General features: G+C 36.1%; 5 protein-coding genes across 5 annotated transcripts; 3 read left to right on the forward strand and 2 right to left on the reverse strand.

Annotated features, from left to right (window-relative positions):
- The first annotated feature begins 53 nt into the window (after positions 1-53).
- TyrRS-m (Tyrosine--tRNA ligase, mitochondrial) lies at positions 54-2,692 on the forward strand. Its single transcript, XM_089844200.1, has 9 exons — positions 54-202; positions 274-405; positions 485-635; positions 697-869; positions 983-1,199; positions 1,258-1,545; positions 1,617-1,683; positions 2,136-2,324; positions 2,460-2,692. Exons 1-9 carry the CDS (start codon positions 159-161, stop codon positions 2,618-2,620), a joined length of 1,422 nt encoding a protein of 473 aa, XP_089700326.1. The 5' UTR covers positions 54-158; the 3' UTR covers positions 2,621-2,692.
- On the reverse strand, positions 2,651-5,392 carry LOC149658601 (carboxypeptidase B-like). The gene is made up of 7 exons (XM_089844199.1): positions 4,566-5,392; positions 4,047-4,362; positions 3,671-3,988; positions 3,498-3,594; positions 3,225-3,430; positions 3,068-3,152; positions 2,651-3,002 (listed from the first exon to the last, which is right to left on the reverse strand). Exons 1-7 carry the CDS (start codon positions 4,763-4,765, stop codon positions 2,785-2,787), a joined length of 1,440 nt encoding a protein of 479 aa, XP_089700325.1. The 5' UTR covers positions 4,766-5,392; the 3' UTR covers positions 2,651-2,784.
- Positions 5,393-6,156: 764 nt separating this feature from the next.
- On the forward strand, positions 6,157-7,758 carry LOC149658602 (GEL complex subunit OPTI). The gene is made up of 4 exons (XM_089844203.1): positions 6,157-6,963; positions 7,033-7,136; positions 7,208-7,337; positions 7,407-7,758. Exons 1-4 carry the CDS (start codon positions 6,850-6,852, stop codon positions 7,449-7,451), a joined length of 393 nt encoding a protein of 130 aa, XP_089700329.1. The 5' UTR covers positions 6,157-6,849; the 3' UTR covers positions 7,452-7,758.
- Positions 7,759-7,998: 240 nt separating this feature from the next.
- Positions 7,999-8,952, forward strand: mRpL52 (mitochondrial ribosomal protein L52). The gene is made up of 5 exons (XM_089844202.1): positions 7,999-8,224; positions 8,310-8,424; positions 8,496-8,563; positions 8,622-8,686; positions 8,754-8,952. Exons 1-5 carry the CDS (start codon positions 8,203-8,205, stop codon positions 8,898-8,900), a joined length of 417 nt encoding a protein of 138 aa, XP_089700328.1. The 5' UTR covers positions 7,999-8,202; the 3' UTR covers positions 8,901-8,952.
- An 11,931-nt stretch (positions 8,953-20,883) lies between these two features.
- Positions 20,884-22,442, reverse strand: dnk (deoxynucleoside kinase). The gene is made up of 9 exons (XM_089844243.1): positions 22,284-22,442; positions 22,098-22,193; positions 21,967-22,041; positions 21,849-21,902; positions 21,589-21,752; positions 21,429-21,517; positions 21,290-21,369; positions 21,132-21,212; positions 20,884-21,065 (listed from the first exon to the last, which is right to left on the reverse strand). Exons 1-9 carry the CDS (start codon positions 22,284-22,286, stop codon positions 20,982-20,984), a joined length of 726 nt encoding a protein of 241 aa, XP_089700369.1. The 5' UTR covers positions 22,287-22,442; the 3' UTR covers positions 20,884-20,981.
- Positions 22,443-22,648: the final 206 nt, after the last annotated feature.

Below are 22,648 nucleotides of genomic sequence, written 5' to 3' on the forward strand. Positions count from 1 at the left end.
TAGTTTTATCGATTTTCTTTCTGGATTGAGACCGATTTTGTTCAAACATTACGTAAAACTTCATTCCTCCCTGGGAAAAGGTCGGGAAGCCAACATCTAGGCTCCGTGGGTTAGGATATCGTCTGCTTATAAAGTCAGCCGGTGTCGAAACTAGAAACATGTGTGTCCAAGGCTTAAAGCTTTTAAATTACGTTAGTAAAAGGTAAATGATACATTTACCCATTAAATCAACTTCAAATTAATCTTATAAAAGAATAAAATAATGTTTTTCAGAAATAATTATTCAACATTGCTAAGAATAACTTATAATCTCAATGAAATTCAACTGATTCGCCTAGCAAGTAGCAAAGTTGTTCAGCAACTTTATGAACGTAAAGTAATCAAAGATATTTTCCCTGATGAATGGTATTTATTTATTTATTTAATTAACTAATTAGCATATTAATTTTGATAATTCTTAACTTAAAACTATCATAATTGTTAGTCACGAATTGCCAAAGGTTTTTGAAAATGGAAAAACCCAATGTGCCTATGCTGGTTTTGACCCCACTGCAAATTCATTGCATTTAGGCAATTTGGCAATTATTATGGGTTTATTACATTGGGCTAGGACGGGTCATAAGTCAATAGCATTGGTAATTATTGGAATTTAATTGGGTATTTCAAATTTCCAATGGAATGCCTTTTAAATTTTAGATTGGTGGGGCTACAGCTTTAATTGGAGATCCTAGTGGAAGGACTACAGAAAGGGACGCGGCAAATAGGGAAATAATAGAGGAAAATGCCTTGGCAATACATAAATGCTTAGAAAGGATTTGCAACAACCATATGGAGTATTTTAGCAAAAATACCAAATATGAACCTATTAGGTATCTGCACTGCAGGTTTTCATTTGCAAAATAATTGAGGGATGGGGGTAGTGGCAACGCTGCTTGATAAAATGTTACACTATTTTAGTAAAAAACTCAATTTATTTTGGCAGTATTCTCAACAATGCATCTTGGTATAATAATATAAAGATAGTTGACTTTTTGTCCACCGCTGGGAGATGGTTTAGAATGGGACCCATGCTTTCTCGTACCAGTGTACAAACTAGATTAAAAAGCTCTGAAGGAATGAGTTTTGCCGAATTTTCCTATCAAATATTTCAATCATACGATTGGTTACATCTTTTTGATAACTATAAATGCAGTTTTCAAGTTAGTCAGAATCAAACTCGACTCTTTCATCAGTTTAATCTCTTTAATTATAATTAAGTTTGGAGGTCAGGATCAAATGGGGAACATTCACACAGGTCGTGATATCATTCATAAAGTTAGGAAAGCTTCTGTTTACGGCTTAATGTTGCCCTTATTAAAGTCAGAGAGTGGCGATAAGTTTGGGAAAACTGCTGGTGAAGCTTTATGGCTGGAATGGGAAAAGACGAGTCCCTTTGATTTGTATCAGTTTTTAATTCGATTGCCTGATCATGATATTGAGCAATATTTGAGGATCTTTTTATTTGAATCCGAATCGGAAATTATTTCATTGATGGAGAAACATATTGTAATTATTTCGTATTCAATTTTGAGTGGTTTTAAGAGACTTAATTATTATTAATGAAAAATATGCTACAGAAAAAACCAGAAAATCGCGCGGCGCAGAAGAAATTAGCTGAAACTGTTACGTTGCTAGTTCATGGGGGTAAAAATAACTTTTGATAAAATATTGACGCGTTTTTACTCACTTCAGTATCCCTTTAAAATATATTTAAAATAGAGTGCTGTCAGTTGTGACGTCAGATCCAAGGTTAAACGTCACGAGTCTGCCTTTAGCAATGGGCGGCCATGACAGTTACCGTTTTTTCTTTATGGGAAAACAGCATGGGTGACGTCACACCGGCGCTTCTGACAGCACTCTATTCAGGGCTTCAAAAATGGTGGTAGGACCAAAGTAGATGGGTTTTATGACTTTAAAATGCCCTAGAACATTTTTGACTGTACTTTGGTCCCTAATTGAGAAAGGTTTAAAATTCCTTTGGGGGGGGGGAACCAGTTTTCGATAATTTCAACGGACAATCTTAGAATCGGTGCGCCGCCATAAGGGATACTGAAATGAGTAAGAACCTTTTATTGAAACCCACATTTTCTTGGTAGAAAAAGGTTTGAAATCCGCGTTGGCCTGCACAAAGGCGTTATTTAACTCAACCCCAGAATCCTTGGGTAAATTAACATCGCAAGAAGTGATGGAAGTATTTAAATCAGCTACAACAGCTAATTTAAATTATCAGCCTGGTTTGTCAATAATTGAATTGGCCATGAAGGTCAAATGTTTCCCAACCATAAGTACGTCGTTGTCCATTTCTTTCTAGGTTTAGCTAGGGGCACTGGAGAACCAATCAAAAGCTCCCAATTCCCCTTGCTAAGCCTAAAATATGTATATGTCTATAAAGAATACTTCAATGAACTGTTTTAATTCAGACGATGCCAATCGAATAATTGAAAATGGTGGATTTTATTTAAATAACTTTAAAGCAACCAATCCGAAACAAGTACTAGTACCAGCTGATCATATTTTACCCAATGGCTTCACGTTATTAAGAGTTGGCAAGAAAAACTACTACGTTGTTAGATGGCAATGAAGAATTGAAAGACACTGTAGACTTTTTTATATCAATTAAAAAAATTTATTTAAATAAAATGTTTTTTTGAAAGTTCCGGACTTCCAAATTTCTATAAATATATTTTTTATTCTTAAATTAGTGTTAATTGCGGGAGTACCGACGGGAAAGGGGGGAGGGGTGTATTAAACTTTCTTAGACTTTAATTTGTTGGTTTTAATTTCGTTTGAAATTAATTGCACTACGCTCTTGATACCTTCCCAGCTTTCTTCGGCTGTAGGAATAATTTGTTCTTTGGGTAGTAAGAAACCTTGTTGTCCTTGGTCTCTTAGCTCTAAGATGAATGAGTACTTGACGCCACCAACGTCATGGGCCCAATCGGCTGAAGAACCAGTCGCGGCGTCTAAAAATTTGGAAGTTTAAGTTTAAGAACTTATTGTATGATCTTAGGTTAGCTATAAACCTTACATAAGACATCAGCTACTGGTCCATATCTGTAAGTCATTCCATGTTTTCTTTGGATCGCGTCAGTCGCTATTTTGGAGGCTTTTTGCTATTTAATTCAAAATAAGGTTATTTATAACTAAAATGAAGTTTTCCCGCGTGTATTGAAGTTTATTGTTACCAAGTCACTATGGTGAGCACTGTGTACTCCACGCGCGTATCCGTATGGAGTCAACCATAGTTGAGAGAATGAGTGAATTGTGAAATAGGCCTTGATACGGTTCTTAAGTCGCAAAACGACCTCGCGAATGGCTTGACTCTCGCGTTCCGAGAAAGCTCTAGGTCCATGGTACACGTCTGAGCAGGGATTACCGCTGGTTCCAGCGCCTGTTGAAAGTACTTATAGTCACCAATTTCATAAGATCTGTTGTTGGTTGAAAGAATTGTATCTTACCTCCAAAATTGGCCTGGAAGTTTCGGTTAGGGTCGGTTCCCAAACACTGTCTGTTGTAAGATGAACTAGGGCTTCTGTTTTTCCTCCAAAGACGATTCTGTCGTGTTGTGTAGAAATAATTACGATTAAACATTGCATGCACACTGAATATAAGGCCATTAAAGGTCACTTACGCTACTCCAAGTGTACTCGTATCCATCGGGGTTGACCATGGGTAGGAAATAAAAATCGAATGTGTCTACCAGTTGGGTTAGTTCCGAATCAATGCCGTAGTTGGTGATTAAGTTGGTTAACATGTACAGGGCTGAAGCGGAGGCAACCCATTCTCTAGCGTGAATACCCGCGTCTATCACGATGGCCGGTTTGACCCTAAGGTTACCAGTCCCGACCTTGATGCCCCTGATTTTATTCCCGTTATGCGTTTGGCCAATATCGAACATTTTTGAGACGTTGGGGTACTTTTCGGCGATGCTCGCGATGTAGCTGATAATCTGTATGGTTGGGTTCAATGTAAGGCTTAAGTTGTCAACATTTTAACTAAAGACTAACCTCTGGTAGTCGATGGTAAGTGTTGAGGGTAAAACCTTCCACGCCTCGACCGCTCAAGTCTCCTTCTTCCATCACGTTTTCTCTTCGTTCTTTGTCGATCCAACTTTGCAAGTTATCGGTCATTATATAGTAGTCTATTCCGTGGTCTCGTAGCTTCTTTTCTATTTCTTCCGAATTGTTGGGTGAAAGATGGATGGACACTTTTTCGTACTCCGCCAGTGGGTCGTTCCATACGTCAACCTTCGGGTCTTGTTGTAAATTTCTCAAATACTCTATTTCATCGGGACTGCTAGGAAATGCGCCAATAACTTTGTGGCTAAAATGAGAGAGAGGGATAGATTTTGGTTTAAACTATATCGAGGCTACTAAAAACAATTAATTTGTAATAGAAGTTTCGAAATATTTTCCATTTATTATTACCCATTCGAATATTAATATCGAAATTCTTAGTCTCTCCATAAATTTCTCTCAAATACAAAATACCGTATTGTCCGAATAGCAACACCGAAATCAACTCACTCAGTGAAATCCTTGACTTCTTCTTCCGGCATATCTTTGGTCATTTCAGCTTCCTCGGGCAATTCCGTAGCCATCGGTAACATAGTGGTCACTTCGTCGTCGTTTAGGGGACCCATTTGTTCCATACTTAAGACGCTTGCCCCTAAAGCTACGCCTAACAGAAGGCTACCGAGTAACCATGCCCTTAAAAAGACCCTCATCTTAGGAACTGTGAAACTTTGGTAAAATAATAGTTTCGGGGACTTTTATATCGGGACTAGTTGATGGTCCAGCGTTCCTTCGACGCTCTCCGATTCAAATTAACGGTTCTCGAATGATTTCTCGTGGTTTTTAGAGACTCGGACTGAGAGAGAAGAAAAAAACATGCCCTTGATTCTTCTTCCTTTTTTATGGTGATCTTGGTATATCCTTGGCCGTGGTTTAACTTTTAACGGAACTCGTTTGACAGGATGCCCCCGTTGTTATCGTAGTGGCAATTATTAAAATTATGATTGAAAATCAAGTCAATGTCCTCCAGGGATTTCTTGGGCGACGGCGACCCCCTGCTCGATATAAGTTCTTGTTACCATATTACTGTCTTTAGTGTTTCAGTGTTACACTTTTTAGAAACGAGTCGTCGCGTTTTAAGGGATGAGGCGATACGTAATTTGTTACGTAACCTTTTACTTAAGTAACATAAGTCACGCGTAATTTATTTGGGTTTTAGTGCAATAATGTTCTCTACTGAAATGGTTATAGCTGGGTCATAGGCAGGTTTTTGGAAAATGGTCATTTATAAAATTGTCATTTGTCCAACTGTAATAAGTACTTAGGTCTACCACGTATATATTAACCAGAGTTTAAGATAATGAGGATTCACTTGACGAAAAGTATAATATAAATACTTTTGCTACTACTAACTCTTTAAATTCAAAAGGGTTAGCCCTGGGTCCTCTCTGGATATCGGTAGATCAAATGGGTTTGCTAAGTTGTAAAAAAGATTAGCAGCATGGGATCGCGTAATAGTAACTTCGCAAAATATTATTTTTGCCCATTCATTAACGTAATAGTAACTGCGCGAAATAGTATTTTAACCCATTCCTTATAATATAAATGAATGAATGAAGAAAAATTATGAATGGAATTGTTTTATTTCCAATTACAATTTGTGACAATTTTAAAATTCGACGGACAACTTTAGAGTTTCATGAAACCCTTTTAAATATCGACTCTGAAATATCTGAATAAATTTAATTCTGGTTTGCACTTCCTGTTATTTAAACCGGGTGTAGGGCAAGAACATTTTGAAACTGGTCTCTTATCAGTTGTCTTCTTGGTAAGAGATGCTGCTTACCCTCATCTCGGCACCGCTTGTACCTATAGTCTTGTATTCTGTTTTTACGTTACAAAAGGGGTGGGAAACATTTTGATATGTCACGATTATAAGAGATGGAAAGATAAGGAATTAGGTAGGAATCAAAGGATTGTTCTTTTTAAAGACAGATATAGGTTGATGGTATCCCGCTCTTGCTTACTAACTTCCTTGACATTCAAAATAAAACTTATAAATGTATTTTTGTTGAATTGCAAATTCGAATTTAAATTAGGTGGAGTTGTAGGTCGAAAGTACACGTTCAAATTCGTGACATTATAATTTAATTGGTTTCATATTTAAAGTAATTTACATAATGTGTTTAGTAAATGCAAAACAGTTTCCATGTAATTCTTATTTTTTAGCGTCATGGTTTCAAATTTAATAGGTAAATAATTTCAAGAAGTACAGAGCCAGAATTTTCGCAAATCGGAGTGTATTTTTGATCTATTTCCTAAGCGGTTTTTATTTGCATTCTGCAAACTAAGCAACTGTATTATAAAAACACCGCGTATCCCTGTAGAAAACTGTTTTGTTTCTGCTTTAAACCCTACTTCTTCCTTTATTGCTACAAAATCCATATTTCCCAAGTCATTAACACAAACATAATTATTTTGAAGTAGTAGGCATTCATATTTGGCGGTAAAGTTCACAAATTTGTATATTCTCCGCAAACATAACTAAATCTTTGCAATTTGATATTCTTCCGCTTGATGGTAGCCAAAACGTATTTATACGTAAAATCAATTTCTTTCGTTTTTCCCTCGCGTCGAAATTTGGAATTATTATTTTTTTTTCGGCGAGAGACACTCGCGTTACTTGTTAGGTCTAATTTTTCTTGAACTAATTGACCCTAAACTAATGAGTTCCTGTTAGTAAGAAAATTTTCCGGTTCTCCGCGGTTAAAACAAGTAAAATTTAATTAATTTAAATATGTCTACTAATTCTCAAAAGAGAAAAAGCGAGAGAAATGGTACTTTAAAAAAATCTTCTCAAGCCTCGGTCTGGAATCGTGCTTTGACCCCATCCTCTAAATGGCCAGATAAGGTTAGATTTCAATATTTAAATTAGTAATTTCTAGGCCTAATTACCTTAATGTCGAATTTTTTGCTTTAGGACGAGTTTTTGGATATTATATATTGGTCTAGACAAGTATTAGGAATTATTGTAGGATTAATTTGGGGTTTAATTCCCCTGAAAGGTCTTGTAGCCATTATTTTGTAAGTTACATTAAATTATTTAATTTATAGTAACTTAAATAATGAATGGATGGTTGTTTATGACGTTATAGGTTTTGTATCATAAATACTGTGGTAATTTACATATACTCTAATACCTTTCAAAAAATTGATGAAGAAGAATTTGGTGGAGCTTGGGAGTTAATTAAAGAAGGGTTCATGACCTCATTTGCAGGTTTTTTGGTAAATAATTATAATAAAACTATAAATTTAATTCATTATGAATGAGGAAATAAATTTTTCTGTTTATAGGTGTCTTGGGTAATCATCTATTCAGCAATTCATTTTGATTCTTGAATGATTAGTGTAAATGTGTTTTGTTAAAAAAAAAAAAAAACATTTAATGGGACTGTTTATTCTTTACCAATATTGAACCTGTATTGTACAAAGAAGTAATATATTTTATACCAGGCTCCCCTTCTTAAAAAAAAAATTAACATAAAAAAAAACAAAAAAAATTGTGGATCATATCATTTCGCATATTTAAGTAGATTCTTAAGAAATAATAGTTTTTTCTTGGATTTTTTTACAAGACATGGATTATACATATTTTGTACCTAAACTTTTACAAATTTATTAAAGCCTTATAAATTTTCGTTTCAAAGCAGAGTACTCAGGCATTGGTGTAGGGTTTTAAAGGGGATTTTGGTCTATATGGCTTCTTAGATCAATAGTGTCTTGGAAAGGGAAATTTCTTTAAAGTACTAATTGGGACATAAATATAAATTTTCATTATTTGAGATTATAACGATTAATTATCATTATGATTAGTTTGCAGGCAAAAATTTAGCGGGTTATTTTGTAGACTTACTTATTTCCCGCCTTACTTCTCAAATGCATTTGTCCAGCCCTCCTCATTTCAAGATGGCGCCGCCCTAAAGCCCCGTAACGGCGGTTGCAAATAGCTCACCTTTTTAATATAAATTAGAAGTTATTGAGTGGGATTAATTCCTTAATTCAAGTGAAACATCAAAATAAATTAATAAAAGATCGATAATTTATGCTACCAAAAGTGGTTTAAGTTAATAACACTTAGGAAGACGGCAAAATGAGGCTCATAGCCATATCCAGTAAGTTACTAGCCAAGGCTTAGGTATCATGCCGAGTTTGCGGACTTCATTTTTGCAATTAAATTTATTTAAACTTTGATTTTAGGAATAATTTCCAACTGTTTATTAAAATCTGCGAATAATGCACGTTCTAACGTACAAATATGCGCTATTTCGACCACTAATTCACATAGTTCTTACAATAAGTTTTGGAGAGAAAAGTAGGAAACCATAAGAGTTTCTTTGTTATTTATTTCAAATTAAAATACGTTACCAATATTTAATGAAATAGACGTGGAATGACACGTTGTGGCAATGAAGATGGTCCACTAACTGACCTACCTGATTGGTCATACTTGGGTATGCTTCATTAGTTACTCTTAGTTTCATTTAAAAACTCAAAATCTCTCTGTATTAGATGGTAGACCAGCCCCTCTGGGTGTCAGGCAAAGGGCTCGTTATTCAAAACAAATTGAACTGACTGTAAGGAAATTTTAAAGCTAATTTGGCTATTATTCAAACTAATACTGAGGCTGATTTAATATTATAGAAAAAGGTGGTGAACCTTTTGAATGAAGTTGATTTTGCTGTAACACGTCACAAAAAGATAGAGGAGGAAAGGGAAAATGATTTGAGAATTAAATTAGAAACTAAGTTGAAACCAAAAGGAGGTTTTGTAAAAAAATCGAAAAAATAATTTTTTAAATATAATTTACTTAGGAAGTGTATAATAAAATTATTAGTGTATATTTGTGTTTGTCTTTAATCTTGTCATTTCACCTACCCTTTTGTTTAGTAAACAATACCAATACCAATACCGTATCCAAAATTTCAGGGTTGTAGTCTTTTTACCAATGTTTTTGTTTGGGGGAAGGGGTGTAGGCAAACTACAAATTTTATATACTCTAAAACGGGGTTTTCTACAACTTTTGGTAATAAATTATATTTTAGTATGGCCTCCTGTTGTAAATGGTATCAATCCTCCTAGTCTGAAAACTGTGTATAAAGGAGAAGCTATTTTCCAGGGCCTAAAAAATAGACCAATCTTCATCAGGGCGTTGCGCGCAATAGATAATAATAGTAATAAATTTCGTTTCGTCCGACGTTTATGAATTCCACCACTACGATAAAAATTTATTTTTATTAAGAAAAATAAAAAATAAAAATATTGTTATTTGCAAAATTCCCGTTAAACTTGTCTCTAACGCGAAGGCCTAAATCATCAACTTCTTATAGAGTTTTACGGTCAACTAACGTTTCCAAGTATATACTCCACGGTATTCGGAAGGGGAACGCGTGCGCGCGGCGGCACCTTTGAGCTTTGAAGTCAGGGCGCCGGCGCGGTGGGGTTTCCCAGCTGCGAGGCTCGCTAAACTTCAAGGATGCCGATTTAACAGTGTAGATACTACATACCAGGAGGGCTTTCCCCAAGAATGTAGCATTCCCCAGACTGACGCAATAGGAGAATGCGGAAAAATGGTACCGGAAATCATCGACACAATAGAAGCCGCCTATTTTGGGAATGCGGAAAGATTACCACTTCTTTTTTAGCTCCATCCACAATTATATCATGACTGACTTATAATTTAACGCCCAGACCGAACCGCTTTACCTAGGAAGTTGAAATTTCGCAGGGACGTTATTCTTAACTAGTAGATGATCATTAAGAAATATTTTTGTAATCCGCTGCCATCTTGAAAAATGGAGGCCATCCCTACCCTAGTCGCTATTTACGTTAATCTTTTCAGCCTTTGCTAGCGCTGTAAAGTTAGGTTGTTAAAAAAGTGTACCCCCTTGGTCGCGAAACCTTGGCTCTAACTCGCGAAAAATTATCCACCTCGTAATGTTAAGCTCCATAGAGATTAGCATTACGATTAGTTTTCCAAAGTCCAAAGGCCTAGAATATTATATACAAATTATTTTAATTAAATCATGATACGCATTAAAAATAATCTTACATCATTAACAAAACAAAAATTATTTTTTTAAACCAAAATAGGCGAAAACCATTTGGGACAAATGCTTAAAGCAGACTGAAGCTAGAAAAGCTCCACCGCAAAGTTATATAACAGGAGCAGTCCATTTTCTATACTAGCATTTTGCATGCCAACTCCAAAATGATCCTATCCCCGTTGTCATAGCAACGTCTAGCCTACTCTCATTAATCTAGGATCCTAGCGCTTGTACCAACCAATCCCCTGACTCTACCTAGTGTATCCTCTCGTAATAGAAAAGCATCACGTGAATGTATTCAATACATCCCGGAGTATTGTAAAGCTGTAGGCCTATTATAAATAATAAATTTGTAGAGCCTTTGTTAGAGTAAACTTCAAAAGACAAATTTATTTGACGGTTGTATTATGGTTCAATATTCATTATAGAATTGTGGTACACTCACTATTTTGTATAACTCGTCTAGCGCGAGAGCTACTTGAATAGGCTAGGAGGTCATCCCTATTGTAGACGCTCACCCCCTTTTTAAGGTATGGTGATGCGGCTGTGGCCTTGCACCAGAGAGGGTGGGCTTCGCGGACCTGGTTGAACGCTAGTGGAGGGTGAGGGCTAGCTTATTCCGCGAGACCGGATGTACTCGGACGATTTAGGTCGAATCGTCAGTGATGTAGGTCAATTTTGAGACACCCAGGGTCGTCTAGAGTAGGGTACGGTGGTACCGGGGCTAATAGCGCGCTACAATGTCCAAAAAAATGAATCCCAAGGTTTTATGACGATAAAAACCCGGATTTTTACCGACAATGGTTCCGTTTTAGAGGATAAAAACTAAAATAAAACTTCTCTGGTTCGAGAAACCTAGTTACCCCTTAACTGAGTTTAGCGGAGCAATTAAATAAGCGTGTCGAGAGAGGAAACGCCGGGTTGTACTTTTTTGTACGAATATGATGAAATTCTTGTAAGAAAATGATTCCGTAATAATATCTAGTTATGGTTGCGTCAAATATTGAGGGTAAATGTTTTCGTAATCATACTTTAAGTTCAAAATTAATTGCCGAGGTCTTTAAAGTCGCGTCTCTTTATTTATATCAAAATACACAATTTCGACAATTCCACCAAATTTTCTCAGGTTCAAACGTCAGGCTTCTTTTGACGTCTAAACGCGAACGTCGGACGTCTAATTACCACGATATCGCATTCCCCCCCCCCCCGCCACACACAAACACACACTTTACGTACGCCTAAAACGAACCATTTATAAATATAAAACATTATTTAACATATCCATCCTTAAAAACCTAAAATTAATCTTATCTACAACAATTAAACCCTTCTCCACCCCTTTTACGATGATAATGGTATCAACCTATCACGGATGAACTTGAGATTTAAATTTTTTAGAGCATGAAACGATATTTTTATCAGGTAAATCAGGCGCTTGCTTTTGTACCCACAGAAATTTGACCGACTGAAACACTTTATTCCCCCATTTCAAGTTCGCGAGTTGATATCTTTCCTTCACCTCTATCTATATCTGGTGTATAAATATTTCTTATTTTTGTCTAATACTCTAATTTAACGATACGCTAGCCTCGTGAACTATTGACTTAATTTTTTTTAATACTATTGGTTAATCTAGAACGCGGTTCTCTAAAAGACCCCGGCCCTTTTAGTATAGCGATGCGAAACCTACTAACCGAGCGACATTAATTTTCAAGGTGTCTCTATTTCATTGTGCAAAAAAAAAAGGCTCTGTTGCTACTGAGCTAGATTATGTTCATACAATATACTGTATTTTTAGGACATGGTTATAGGTGTACCGTCTTTGAGCTTGGTGCCGCTGCGGAGAAAGTGGAATATATGTTTCTGGATTGTTCTTTTTTTATGTAAACTAGATTATGTTGTGAAAATTAAAAAGTAGAACTAGGACTTTTAGGCGTTTGTAGGTCTTTAGGGTATTAACGCGATGCCTCTGTAGGTTTGTAGGTGAAATTAGAATGGAGGATTTTTATTTAGGTGATAACCTCGTAATATAGTTTTTTTAATTTTGCAAGGGTATGCTCCTGAACTTTTGGTGGCATTGTTTGTTGTGTACAAGGAAGTTTTATATATTGGTTAGAATTTGGTCATGATCAAAATTTAGGCGTATATTGTTCTATGAATTTATTGAAATATTTTAAGGACGTGCGCCTATATCATATATTTTTTTGGTTAAAATTAATTTTTGACATTAAATGATTGGAAATTAGCAAAATTATTATATTATATATTAGCGTTTATTGCCAAGGAGAGTAATAAAATAATAAAAACACCATTATTTTATGAATATTCAACTTTCTATTATTCACACGAAATAATTATAATTAATAAAAATTAAACATTTAAATATAGGTCTAAGCGAGAGTGATATTCTGCCCTTAAATTACTTAAAAGTAAATTAACAGTCGTTACTCATTAAGATATTTTGCGCCGAGTCTATGACCAGTTACTTCCCACATTATTTTATTACTCATCATTACTAGCAATAAATCAACACCATTACTATGGCAGCATCCATCAAATCAAATTAAACCTCTCTCTGGCTGGCATACAGCGCGGTATTCCCCATAATGGACCAGTTTATTGTACGCAAAACAGGGGGGGTTTATTATAAAGGTCCTAACTTAAATCGCCCGTCATTTCACGGATGGTGCTGCTTGGATAAAAAGTGGAATATTCCTCCTTGATCGGTTGTCATGGTGATCTCCTTCACCCTTGTAAACACTTCAACACCTGTTGGTTTTGGCGCGGCGCACGCGCGTGTTTTTCACCTCGTGAGTAGCGTATAGCTTTGGCGCGTGAGAGTGGACGGGGGGAGCCTACCTTATCAGGTACCTTGACATTTCCGTGGCTCGCCTTCGATCCTAACCTTTCCTCCCTCTATCTTCCCCTCCGGAAGCCTGGCTGAGCGAGAGTTTAGCCTTGTCTGGCTCTCTTCTTCCTAGTCGCGAGAGGCTAAAGGCCTTCGGGCGCGATTTCAGTAGCGAAAGGGTTAAAAACTTGGCTGATTCTACCTTCAACGAGAGGCCTACTAGTATCTCTAGCTATATTTCACCGCGTCTGCGCCGGAGGGTGAGCTTTACCTTGAGGCCGAATAGTCTCTGAACTTCCGAAGGCTCTCTGCCTAAAATCGTGGTTAAATGAATGAGGCCCGAGTTAGGGTTACCACAAATGGGGCGGGAAAAATTACGTTTTGTCAAGGATTTTTTTTTTTTTAATTTTAAAGGGATAATGAAATAGTTTAGAAACTTCGGGTTATTTTTGATTTTATCTTGGTATAGACGTAGAAAACTAGTTTTTTCAAAGTTCCAAGCCGTTCGGCTATAGAAAGTAGGCCTAAATCTATAGAAAAACCCAACCTTAGAAGGGAAAATATTTCAGGTACAAAACCTGTTTGTTATAATTGTTAAATTTTAAGACGTGGTTGTACTTCAACTAATAGGAAATTAACATTGAAATACCCGTAATAAACTCAGATATTATTCCTTCTACTTCACTATCCCTTTATTTAAAAAAAAGTCACCGTGTATGGCTTAACGTTGGGCCTATTTTTTCCACAAGAACTATTACTGAGGTTTAGGAATTATCGACCGGTATCAGGTAGCTATAGGGATGGATATATTAGGGGAGACACTTGACTGTTCTCTCTGTCTTTCTCCCCCAAAACTTGGGAGAGAAGATAGAGAAAGGTCATGGACCCAAAAACTTCCGACCTCTTTGGGGGCGATCGTACGAACTCTCGACCTTGGGTGACGTTTGGAGTCGGCGTTGCCCGCGTCTCAGAGTCCTTGAGCGCGTCTAGAACGGGGACGTGACGCTATGACCGACCTTCGGGAGGACTACCTCGGCCCCGCCGTCGACATTGAACGGTAAACGCCGCCGCGAGGGCAGTGGGAGTAAATAGGGAACCCCCGTCACCTGGCCAGAGCCTCCCACTGCTGACAGTATTTTGGAGGAGTTTATGGAAGGTTACGATGCTCTCTTACGACGGACGCCCTCGCTTCGTGTAACGCGGGGGCGGCGTGGGATCACGTGGGAACCGTTTTGCCCCCTCCCCCCTCCGACTGTCTAGACTAGAAAAACTGCTTCGGGTTCATGGAAGGGTCGGGGCCGGGGGTACTGTTCGGGTTTATGCAAAGATATTGTTCAATTTCAATAGGGTTCTATTCTGCGCATGGGGTTAAAAAATGTATGGAGGTTTCTATGGACTTTTTTGAATGAGAGTATAAAGAGATTTGAACTGAAAAAAAATCGTCTGCTGTACAATAAGCACATACCATGCAGTGATATTCTACTAGGAACCCTTTTCTCAAGCTGCATTTAGGTATAACTTTTTAGTATTGCCCCTGTAAAAGTGTTCCAACCGCAACACACCAGTGTTCAAGGGAAAACCAACATTTAGTGTATTTTAAATTTAGATCCCAATTTAATTAGGCACGTGGGATTGTACAAAACGTGATAGCTTTTTTTGTCAGCGTCACATTTCAGTTCAAAAGTATTTCGTATCTTGTTTTATTCAAATTTGTTCACGTGTCATCTTATAAACGTGATTATTTGTCACATTTTTCTTAAAAATGTTTCACGTGTCATTTACGCAACGTGATAGTGAGCCGTTTTCGCTAGGTTTCGATTTATATCCTTGACTTTTCAATCTAGAAGGATAAACTTTTCCCCATTTGAAGTTGGTATAGAGGGAAAAAGCGTTGATAATTCGCTTCCTCGTCTGTTCCTAGGCTTTTCCTGCTAACGCTCTAGATTAGACGGCTCAACGGAGGTAGAGAAAGTCAGCCGCCCTTCGCGGAGCTCGTTTGACCTAATTTTTCATATCCATTGTACTTGAACGAGTCTTTTTCCCGCTTTCACCCTTTAGCTACGTTTTCCCTTCTCTCGAACTTGATCTTCAACGCCGCTCGCGGAGAAAGCGGGAAAAATTTCGCGCGCGCCAAAACTTTCCGCGTATAAAAGCGCTTTTCAAGGGCAGATTTCTCTCATCAGAAGTAGATTAACTGAAAAATAAGTTAAATTAATTAAATTTTATGGAATGCGTTTAAAATATTAGATCACACTCCTTATAAAATACAGTATAATTCGAGGGGTCGGTCATTCATGAAATCCCGTACGCTACCCGTGAAATCCAATTTAAGAAATCCGAAATCAACGCTGATTTCGAAATCAAATAAAAAAATCCGAAATCAGCAACGAAATCATAAAATCAGTAAAGAAATCACGAAATCAGTAAAGAAATCACAAAATCAGTAAAGAAATCACAAAATCAGTAAAAAAATCACAAAATCAAGAAAGAAATCACGAAATCAGAAGCAAAATCACAAAATCAGAAGCAAAATCAGTAAAGAAATCGTGAAATCCATTACAAAATTCACGAAATCCAAAATCAAAAGAAATCACAAAATCCGACGAAATTACGGGGAAAAATCTCAAAATCCGAGGAAATCATGCGAAAAACCTCAAAATCCAACGAAATCGAGGGAAATATCGCAAAATCAGTCGAAATCGCGGTAAAAATAGCAAAATCCGACGGAATCACGGGAAAAATCTCAAAATTCGATGAAATCCATTGGATTTTATCGAACTCTGAAATCAAACAAAATCCGATGAAATCAAACGAAATCCTATGAAATCCGACGAAATCAAACGAAATCCGACAAAATCCGACGAAATCAAATTGGATTTCGAAATCCCGTACACTTTTTCCTAAACGTCCGACCCCTCGGTATAATTCCTCGAAAACAGACTTGAAAACAAAAGTTACTTCGTTTTAATATACTTCTTTTCGTATCAATTTTTGCAACTCTACCGTTTTACAGCGTCGTCTATTGGATTAAAGTTTAGTATTGATAAATTGAATTTAATTTTATAAATTAATATTAATTATTAATAATATATGTTAATTGTAATTTAGGCATAAAAATTTGTTTGATTCTAACATGGTGAGCACTTAGATATATTATCACACGTACGTTCACCATCGGATTGACATACTTTGAAATAACCCTGACACATTTTTTAAGGATTTGGCCTATTTCGTTCTATCGCTCTTTTGGCCCCTATAAGTACGTTTTCCCTTGCACTTGAGTTCTTTCCTGGGAAGTTCAACGCCAAGGGTGACTCTCTGAGAGGTCGAGGTGTTTCGATTAGTTTGTGTTTATGGTTTTTTGTTATGAACTATTATTGAAATGAAGGTGAGGAGTAGAGATAGTACCTTTAAATTAAAGCTATTGAGGTTACGTTTGAATGAATTGGTTTTATTTAATTTGACAAAATTATAATTTAGATTAAACTGTTGAAGCTATGTTTAAATTAATTAGTTTCATTTAAATAGACAATATACAATATTATAATTAATATTAAGATGAAATTTAAATATTAAGATGAAATTTAAATATTAAGATGAAATTTAAATATTAAGATGAAATTTAAATATTAAGATGAAATTTAAATATTAAGATGAAATTTAAATATTAAGATGAAATTTAAATATTAAGATGAAATTTAAATATTAAGATGAAATTTAAATATTAAGATGAAATTTAAATATTAAGATGAAATTTAAATATTAAGATGAAATTTAAATATTAAGATGAAATTTAAATATTAATATGAAATTTAAATATTAATATGAAATTTAAATATTAAGATGAAATTTAAATATTAAGATGAAATTTAAATAAGTAATTAATTATATTATTTCAAAGAGTTATCTGGGAAAGTTTAGCTAACTAAGTACGCTGTTAGTTGTACATAAAGCTAACAAAGCTGATCTTATCATTGAACTGTTTGAAAAACGTGCTAAAACTCAATCAGGGTTAAAACGCGTTGGAAACGTTCCTAAAATCAATATAGAAGTTACATTGATAAGGATCCACAATGTCATTCTAGCTCTATTCGAAAGTGAAAGTATATTTGGATAGCGGGAAAGACCTTAGAACGTCTAGTTTGACCTAATTTCTCGTTAAATTTCGATGCAGACGTATAAAACCCTTTCGCTTTCAACTCTTTTTAACCCTTTCTCTTCCTTCATTGGCAACGAGGAAACAGTGGTAACGTTCACGGTAGAGGGGAAAAGAATACAGCGCCGTTTTTACCTCTTTCTGAAATAAACTCTTCCGCTTTCCCTAGTCGACAAATACGTTAGCGAAACTTTGGTGTCAAGGATAAAATAGTAAAGGAGGATGAAAGACTGTTTCGTTTAGAAAATAGACTCGTCCTTTATAGTTAAGGAATAAGGGAGGGTAAGAAGGTTTTTTTATCGTGACAGTGTTGCCGGAATTTATCCCACGGATTTACCGCCAAATTCCATTGAAATATAGCCCAATACTCGCCAAAAATTTTAATTTTTAAAATTAGTGTCTCGTAAAATAATTCAATTTGACAATCAAGTGTCCCATAAAATAAAATGATTAATTAGCCGCGTGTCCCTACAGTGCCTTGACATTCTTTAATACACCGTACATAACCTACGGAACATAAAAAATTTAGGAAGTAAAAGGTTTTTGACTTCCCAAAAATGACTACCGTAAAAGCTGCGGCTAACCCCTTGCGATTTAAAATGGAATCGACTACCGTTATGCGGAAACACTCTCGCTCTGTTTCCCAAAGTGGGTACCTAACATCTTTACTTCCTCGGAGGGGAGGACGGGTAAATTCTAGACCCGGAGTTAATGCACTAAAGAGAGAGATGTTATAAAGAACTTTGGTGGAAGGAGTCACTCTCTCTCTCTATCTGTGGTGGGTCCTAGTTGGCTTCTCCGGAAGCACGCCGAAGTAGTTGCGCGCGCGCGCCCAAAATTGAGATCATCAAGAGGTGAGCGACCTCGAGTAACCGGGTCATTCAACCTCTTCCAGTAAAGGTCCATCGATGGAGCGTCCGGGTCCCCATCCCGGGGTCAATTTTCCATCCTCCGAATCCACCCCCTGATATCCAATAGCGTCTCTTCTTTCGGGGCAAAAGTTGACTCCCAACTTCCCCTTCCCCCTGTTTTTACGCTTAATTCTAGGCTCTTTACTGAATGGAATAATCCATCCCAACTCGTATAGTCGAAGCTTCCTGAATTTTGGGGGGATGGGAGGCGATTACTCCCGTTATAGTGTAACGAACACTAAAGTTAATTGGATAATTTCCCAAGCCACCCCTTTGCTTATACTAACGCTGTTCGACGGGTTTTAACTCGTCATAAGATAAAAATGAGAGCAAACGAGTTACGTGACCGATTATGGACAGTTCCATTTTGTATTGGAATTTAAACACCCCCTAGCTTACGGTAAAATGGATTGTGCCAAAGATTCTAATTTACGCTACTTATTGAGAAATTCCTTTGTTCAGATGATATTCGAGTCTTTTAAGGACTCGAATAATTGATAAAGACACATATCTGTATGATTATGGCTTCGTTGTTTCTATAATTTTAAAACAAATAAAAATAACGGGAATGTCCCCCCTAAAAAATGGACCATCTCAGGAAGTTCCTATTTTTATAGGTACTGTAATATGCTAACACTACAAATTTCCCCCATGATTCTAGTCCCTGACTGTATTGTTAGGAATATTTCAAAGGATATCCCGCACCGGAAATATATTTAACGCGGAAGTCAGCGGAGAAAAGCCTCACCATCGCGGGAGGTGGGGGAGTATTAGTTAGAAAAGGGGGAAGTCTGCTAGTGCTAACGCGCTAAAGACCTCTACAACTTCCCCTAACTTTCACTTTTTTACGTAACCTAACTTAGTCGGGGCATCCCGCTGCGAGATATTATATAAAACATTTTGGGGGGTAACGCTGCTTAGCTGTTGCATCACGCGTTCCATTGTAGTTTAGCCCCCCTCATTCTCGTTTGAACTGAACCAGGGGTTTCTCTCTCTCTCTCTCTCTCTCTCTCCAAAAATGTTCCCGTTCTCATTTTTGCCATAGAGCATTCAACCCTCCCCTCCGAGGAAATACTAAGCTAAACCATAGACTGCATCATTATACAGAAATGGGGGAGTGCGTTAGGCTTAATCACGCTTAACACCCCCGTTGTACGAACCCGTTAGAATGGTACGGTCCAGTAACTAGGAGGCTATACAACAAATCCCTAGAGTTTCCGTTCTTTTCTGCCTTGATCGTATAGACTTGTAGCTGCAACTCTTGGGGTATTGTGTACGTACTCCATGTGTTGAAAAATGCCTTTACTATAAGAACGAGGGAATCATTTCCCGCTAAAATGGGGGTGTTCGTAGTCCGTCTCTCCCCTGATGAACGCGGAATTTTGAAAAATGAATTCGACCAATGGGGGAGCGCGCTTGCTCCCGTTTGAACACTAACAACAATACGCGTCGTGTCTCTCGTTGAAAAGTTGAAACACCGCGAAACGGGTCGAGCCCGATTATCGCCTTTTGTACAAAACGTTTCGAGCATTCTGTTTTGACCAAAGTCGAATATCCCGAAGTAATCATAATGCTACGACTTATCCCATATCTCCAAGGTGAGATGGTACCATTCAGCGGGCGCCATTTTATCTCTTAAGCCTAAAATTCTAACTCATGACCCAAACATTGTGACGAACGATTTTATTTATGATACTTTTAGATTAATTTACTTCAAGTTTTGATTACGCCTTTTAAAAGCATTCTACGGTATGGGGGTATTATATTATTTGGGAAAAGCTATAGGGAACATCGAGGACACGTTAGGGAAGGAGGGCGCGTGGTGCGTTGACCGTTGGCTTTGGTGTTAACGCTCTCGTTATGGCACGCCAAAACTCGGTGAAAGTTTAAAAGCCTATAACACGGATATCCAACGAACTCGAAAAATTATTTCGAACAGTTATTAACCCCCGCCGCGTTATTTCCTACTTTGAGCTTTTGAAAGCTTTAATCGGGAAATATGATCAGTTTAATGGTATTTTTGGATACACTCTAGATATTTGGGTTGAAGCGAAAGTTTTAGGGAAACTTTTTATATGGTTCTTGGTCCTTCTGGATTAAAGAATAGTGTTATTGTTAGTGAAAGCTAGTGAAAGTGAAATTTCATGGTTTTGGTTACAATCTGAACAGTATTTAGTTTAAGTTTGGGGAAGTTTTTTTAAAAGTGAAAGGGATTTTTTTTATTATGGTCATAAAGTAGGAAATTAAAATTTTACTGGCAATCAATCTTATACCAGAGAGAATTTAGAAGGGGAGTGGAAGCCACCCCCCTTTGACTCTATTAAACGTGATGACGCCCAAACAAGATGTCGCGTTGAGCTTTTTGGGGTAGGCGAGTTTCCGCTCACGTGTTCTAAAATCTCTCTGTTACAAACGCATCATACCGGAAATCGACCTGCCTAGATAATGTTTAGCAGACGACGTTGCGCTACATTCCAAACCACCACCCCTTCCACTCCCCTTCTAAATTCTCTCTGCTTATACGTAGTTTTCGAGACAAGGAGTACTTACAACTGGAGGCCAGGCTACTTGTAGCATCTCCTCCTGGTGTAAATGGTATCAATTCCCTTCTAAATTCTCTCTGCTTATACGTAGTTTTCTAGACAAGGAGTACTTACAACTGGAGGCCAGGCTACTTGTAGCATCTCCTCCTGGTGTAAATGGTATCAATCCTCCTTGTCAGAAAACTACGTATTGGAATGGAAGAATGGAAACATTTTGGAAAGTTTTGACATTAGTTTGAAAAAGAAAAACAAATAATTCAAATATCAAATTTTCAGTTTTTAAAACTTTTATTCAAATATATATTTAAAACAATACTTTGGTATACAAATGCGTATTTATCTATCAGATATTTGAACTGATAGAAATTTAATTTCTACAGCATAGAATTTGTTCAGAATTTTCTTCATAAGCTTTGCTCATTTCTTCTAATCCACCATTAGCGTCTAGCACCTAATTATTAAATTAATAAATTACCTGGCAAGCTTTAATAATAGGTTTAAAAATAGTTTAACTAACCAATAATGGGGCTGGTAATTTAAATATCTTCTCCTGAATTAACCATTCTTCGTGAATATCATGAAGAGTTTTAATATATTCCTTATAATATTAAAAACCAAAACAGTAATTAAATTTTATTATTAATTACACCTTAGTCACTCATTTAAATTAATTACAAAAGGAATGCTAATTTCCTCTGGCCTTTTTCTCTTCATTATTCTTTTATAAACAACTTCAGGATCAGTTCTTAGATAAACTATTAATTAAATTTAACATTAATTCTCATTTAATCTATATTTAATTTAATAACCTTACCAATTAAATCTAATTTGGCATTGCCATTTTTGATTATCCAATCAAACCATTCCCCCAAAACTACATATTCAGCTTCAGGCATTTTCCCACTATTATACATGACTTTAGATTAATTTAATTTAAATGCCAATTAAATTAAATTAATCAAAGTTTTTTGTACCTCCTGTATAGATTTTCAGTAAAGCAATATTTGCCACTATAAATTGACCTTTCCATTAATTTGACCTTTTCTTTAAAAGGTGAAGTATGACTTTGTAACATTGTGTATTGTACATAAGTTTGAAATGTTAGACCATATCTTGAGGGGTCTTTGTAAAATAGACCCTGTCACGATTAATTTAAATTTATTTAATTTAATTTAATTTAACTGACATTAATTTAATTTTGGTATAAAGAAAAGAAAGAGTATGATTTATTTACCAATAAGTTGTGCCCTTTCAAATTGGTCCATTTTTTGACTGGCTCTTCTAGGATCTTTAACCAATTTAATTAAGTTTAATCTACATTAAATCTTATTTTAGTTAATTTCAAAACTAACCAAAGTGTCTGGAAATTTTGAAAAATACTTAAGCAAAGTTGTTTTGCCACAACCTATGTTACCTTCAATTGCTACCTGCATTATTTAAATCTATTTTAAATCTAATTAACATTTTATTTAAATATAATTACAGTGAATTTTTTGTCTGAGTTTAATTGTTCCATCAATGTTTTAGTTAAGGAATGAATAGGCCTGATGGAACATGTCAAAGAAGCAACTCTTTTGAACTGTAAACAAATACATTAGGCTTAACATTAAGGATAAACTTGACGTTAAAAACTTAAGTTTAATTAAGATTTAATGCTTGATTTACTAACCATTCCGTTAAATATGGTTTTCCTTCAATTACTGACTTGTTTCAAATGTTAATTAACCTGATTTATGACATTAAACGTTTAAATTTGGTGTACGAAGTTAGGCCTAAGTCTACACACGCTTTAAGCAGACGACACATCAAATGACGCAATATATACACGCGACTCGGTTCAGTTCACCTCTTACAAAATTCATTTCTTTTTAATTTTTTCTTCAAAATTGACAATTCAATTACCAAGGCTTAATAAAACTAATGATATTTATTGATATTCAACAATATTTAAAATATATTACACCAAAATGGAAGTTAGTTAAAAATATCCTTTATTTTAATTAATTATATTAAAGTTCCAAAGGAATTCCTTTT

This window comes from Phalangium opilio, unplaced genomic scaffold, assembly GCF_054372755.1.
Source record: "Phalangium opilio isolate 3A_F unplaced genomic scaffold, DU_Popi_V2 ptg000075l_1, whole genome shotgun sequence".
In the NCBI taxonomy this organism is placed as follows: Eukaryota; Metazoa; Arthropoda; class Arachnida; order Opiliones; family Phalangiidae; genus Phalangium; species Phalangium opilio.

Bases quoted from the DNA above. Each gene is read 5' to 3' on its own strand.
- TyrRS-m (XM_089844200.1), top strand. From the start codon at position 159: ATGTGTGTCCAAGGCTTAAAGCTTTTAAATTACGTTAGTAAAAG. The intron at 203-273 runs GTAAATGATACA...AATGTTTTTCAG, and splicing joins TTAAATTACGTTAGTAAAAG to AAATAATTATTCAACATTGC. The intron at 406-484 runs GTATTTATTTAT...CATAATTGTTAG, and splicing joins GATATTTTCCCTGATGAATG to TCACGAATTGCCAAAGGTTT.
- LOC149658601 (XM_089844199.1), bottom strand. From the start codon at position 4,765: ATGAGGGTCTTTTTAAGGGCATGGTTACTCGGTAGCCTTCTGTTAGGC. The intron at 4,363-4,565 runs GTGAGTTGATTT...CTCTCATTTTAG, and splicing joins GAAGTCAAGGATTTCACTGA to CCACAAAGTTATTGGCGCAT. The intron at 3,431-3,497 runs GTAAGATACAAT...TACTTTCAACAG, and splicing joins CTTCCAGGCCAATTTTGGAG to GCGCTGGAACCAGCGGTAAT.
- LOC149658602 (XM_089844203.1), top strand. From the start codon at position 6,850: ATGTCTACTAATTCTCAAAAGAGAAAAAGCGAGAGAAATGGTACTTTA. The intron at 6,964-7,032 runs GTTAGATTTCAA...TTTTTGCTTTAG, and splicing joins CCTCTAAATGGCCAGATAAG to GACGAGTTTTTGGATATTAT. The intron at 7,338-7,406 runs GTAAATAATTAT...TTCTGTTTATAG, and splicing joins CCTCATTTGCAGGTTTTTTG to GTGTCTTGGGTAATCATCTA.
- mRpL52 (XM_089844202.1), top strand. From the start codon at position 8,203: ATGAGGCTCATAGCCATATCCA. The intron at 8,225-8,309 runs GTAAGTTACTAG...CTTTGATTTTAG, and splicing joins GAGGCTCATAGCCATATCCA to GAATAATTTCCAACTGTTTA. The intron at 8,687-8,753 runs GTAAGGAAATTT...TTAATATTATAG, and splicing joins CAAAACAAATTGAACTGACT to AAAAAGGTGGTGAACCTTTT.
- dnk (XM_089844243.1), bottom strand. The intron at 21,903-21,966 runs GTTAGTTTTGAA...AATTGGTTAAAG, and splicing joins CAAAATTTCCAGACACTTTG to ATCCTAGAAGAGCCAGTCAA. The intron at 21,066-21,131 runs GTTAGTTAAACT...TTTAATAATTAG, and splicing joins AATTACCAGCCCCATTATTG to GTGCTAGACGCTAATGGTGG.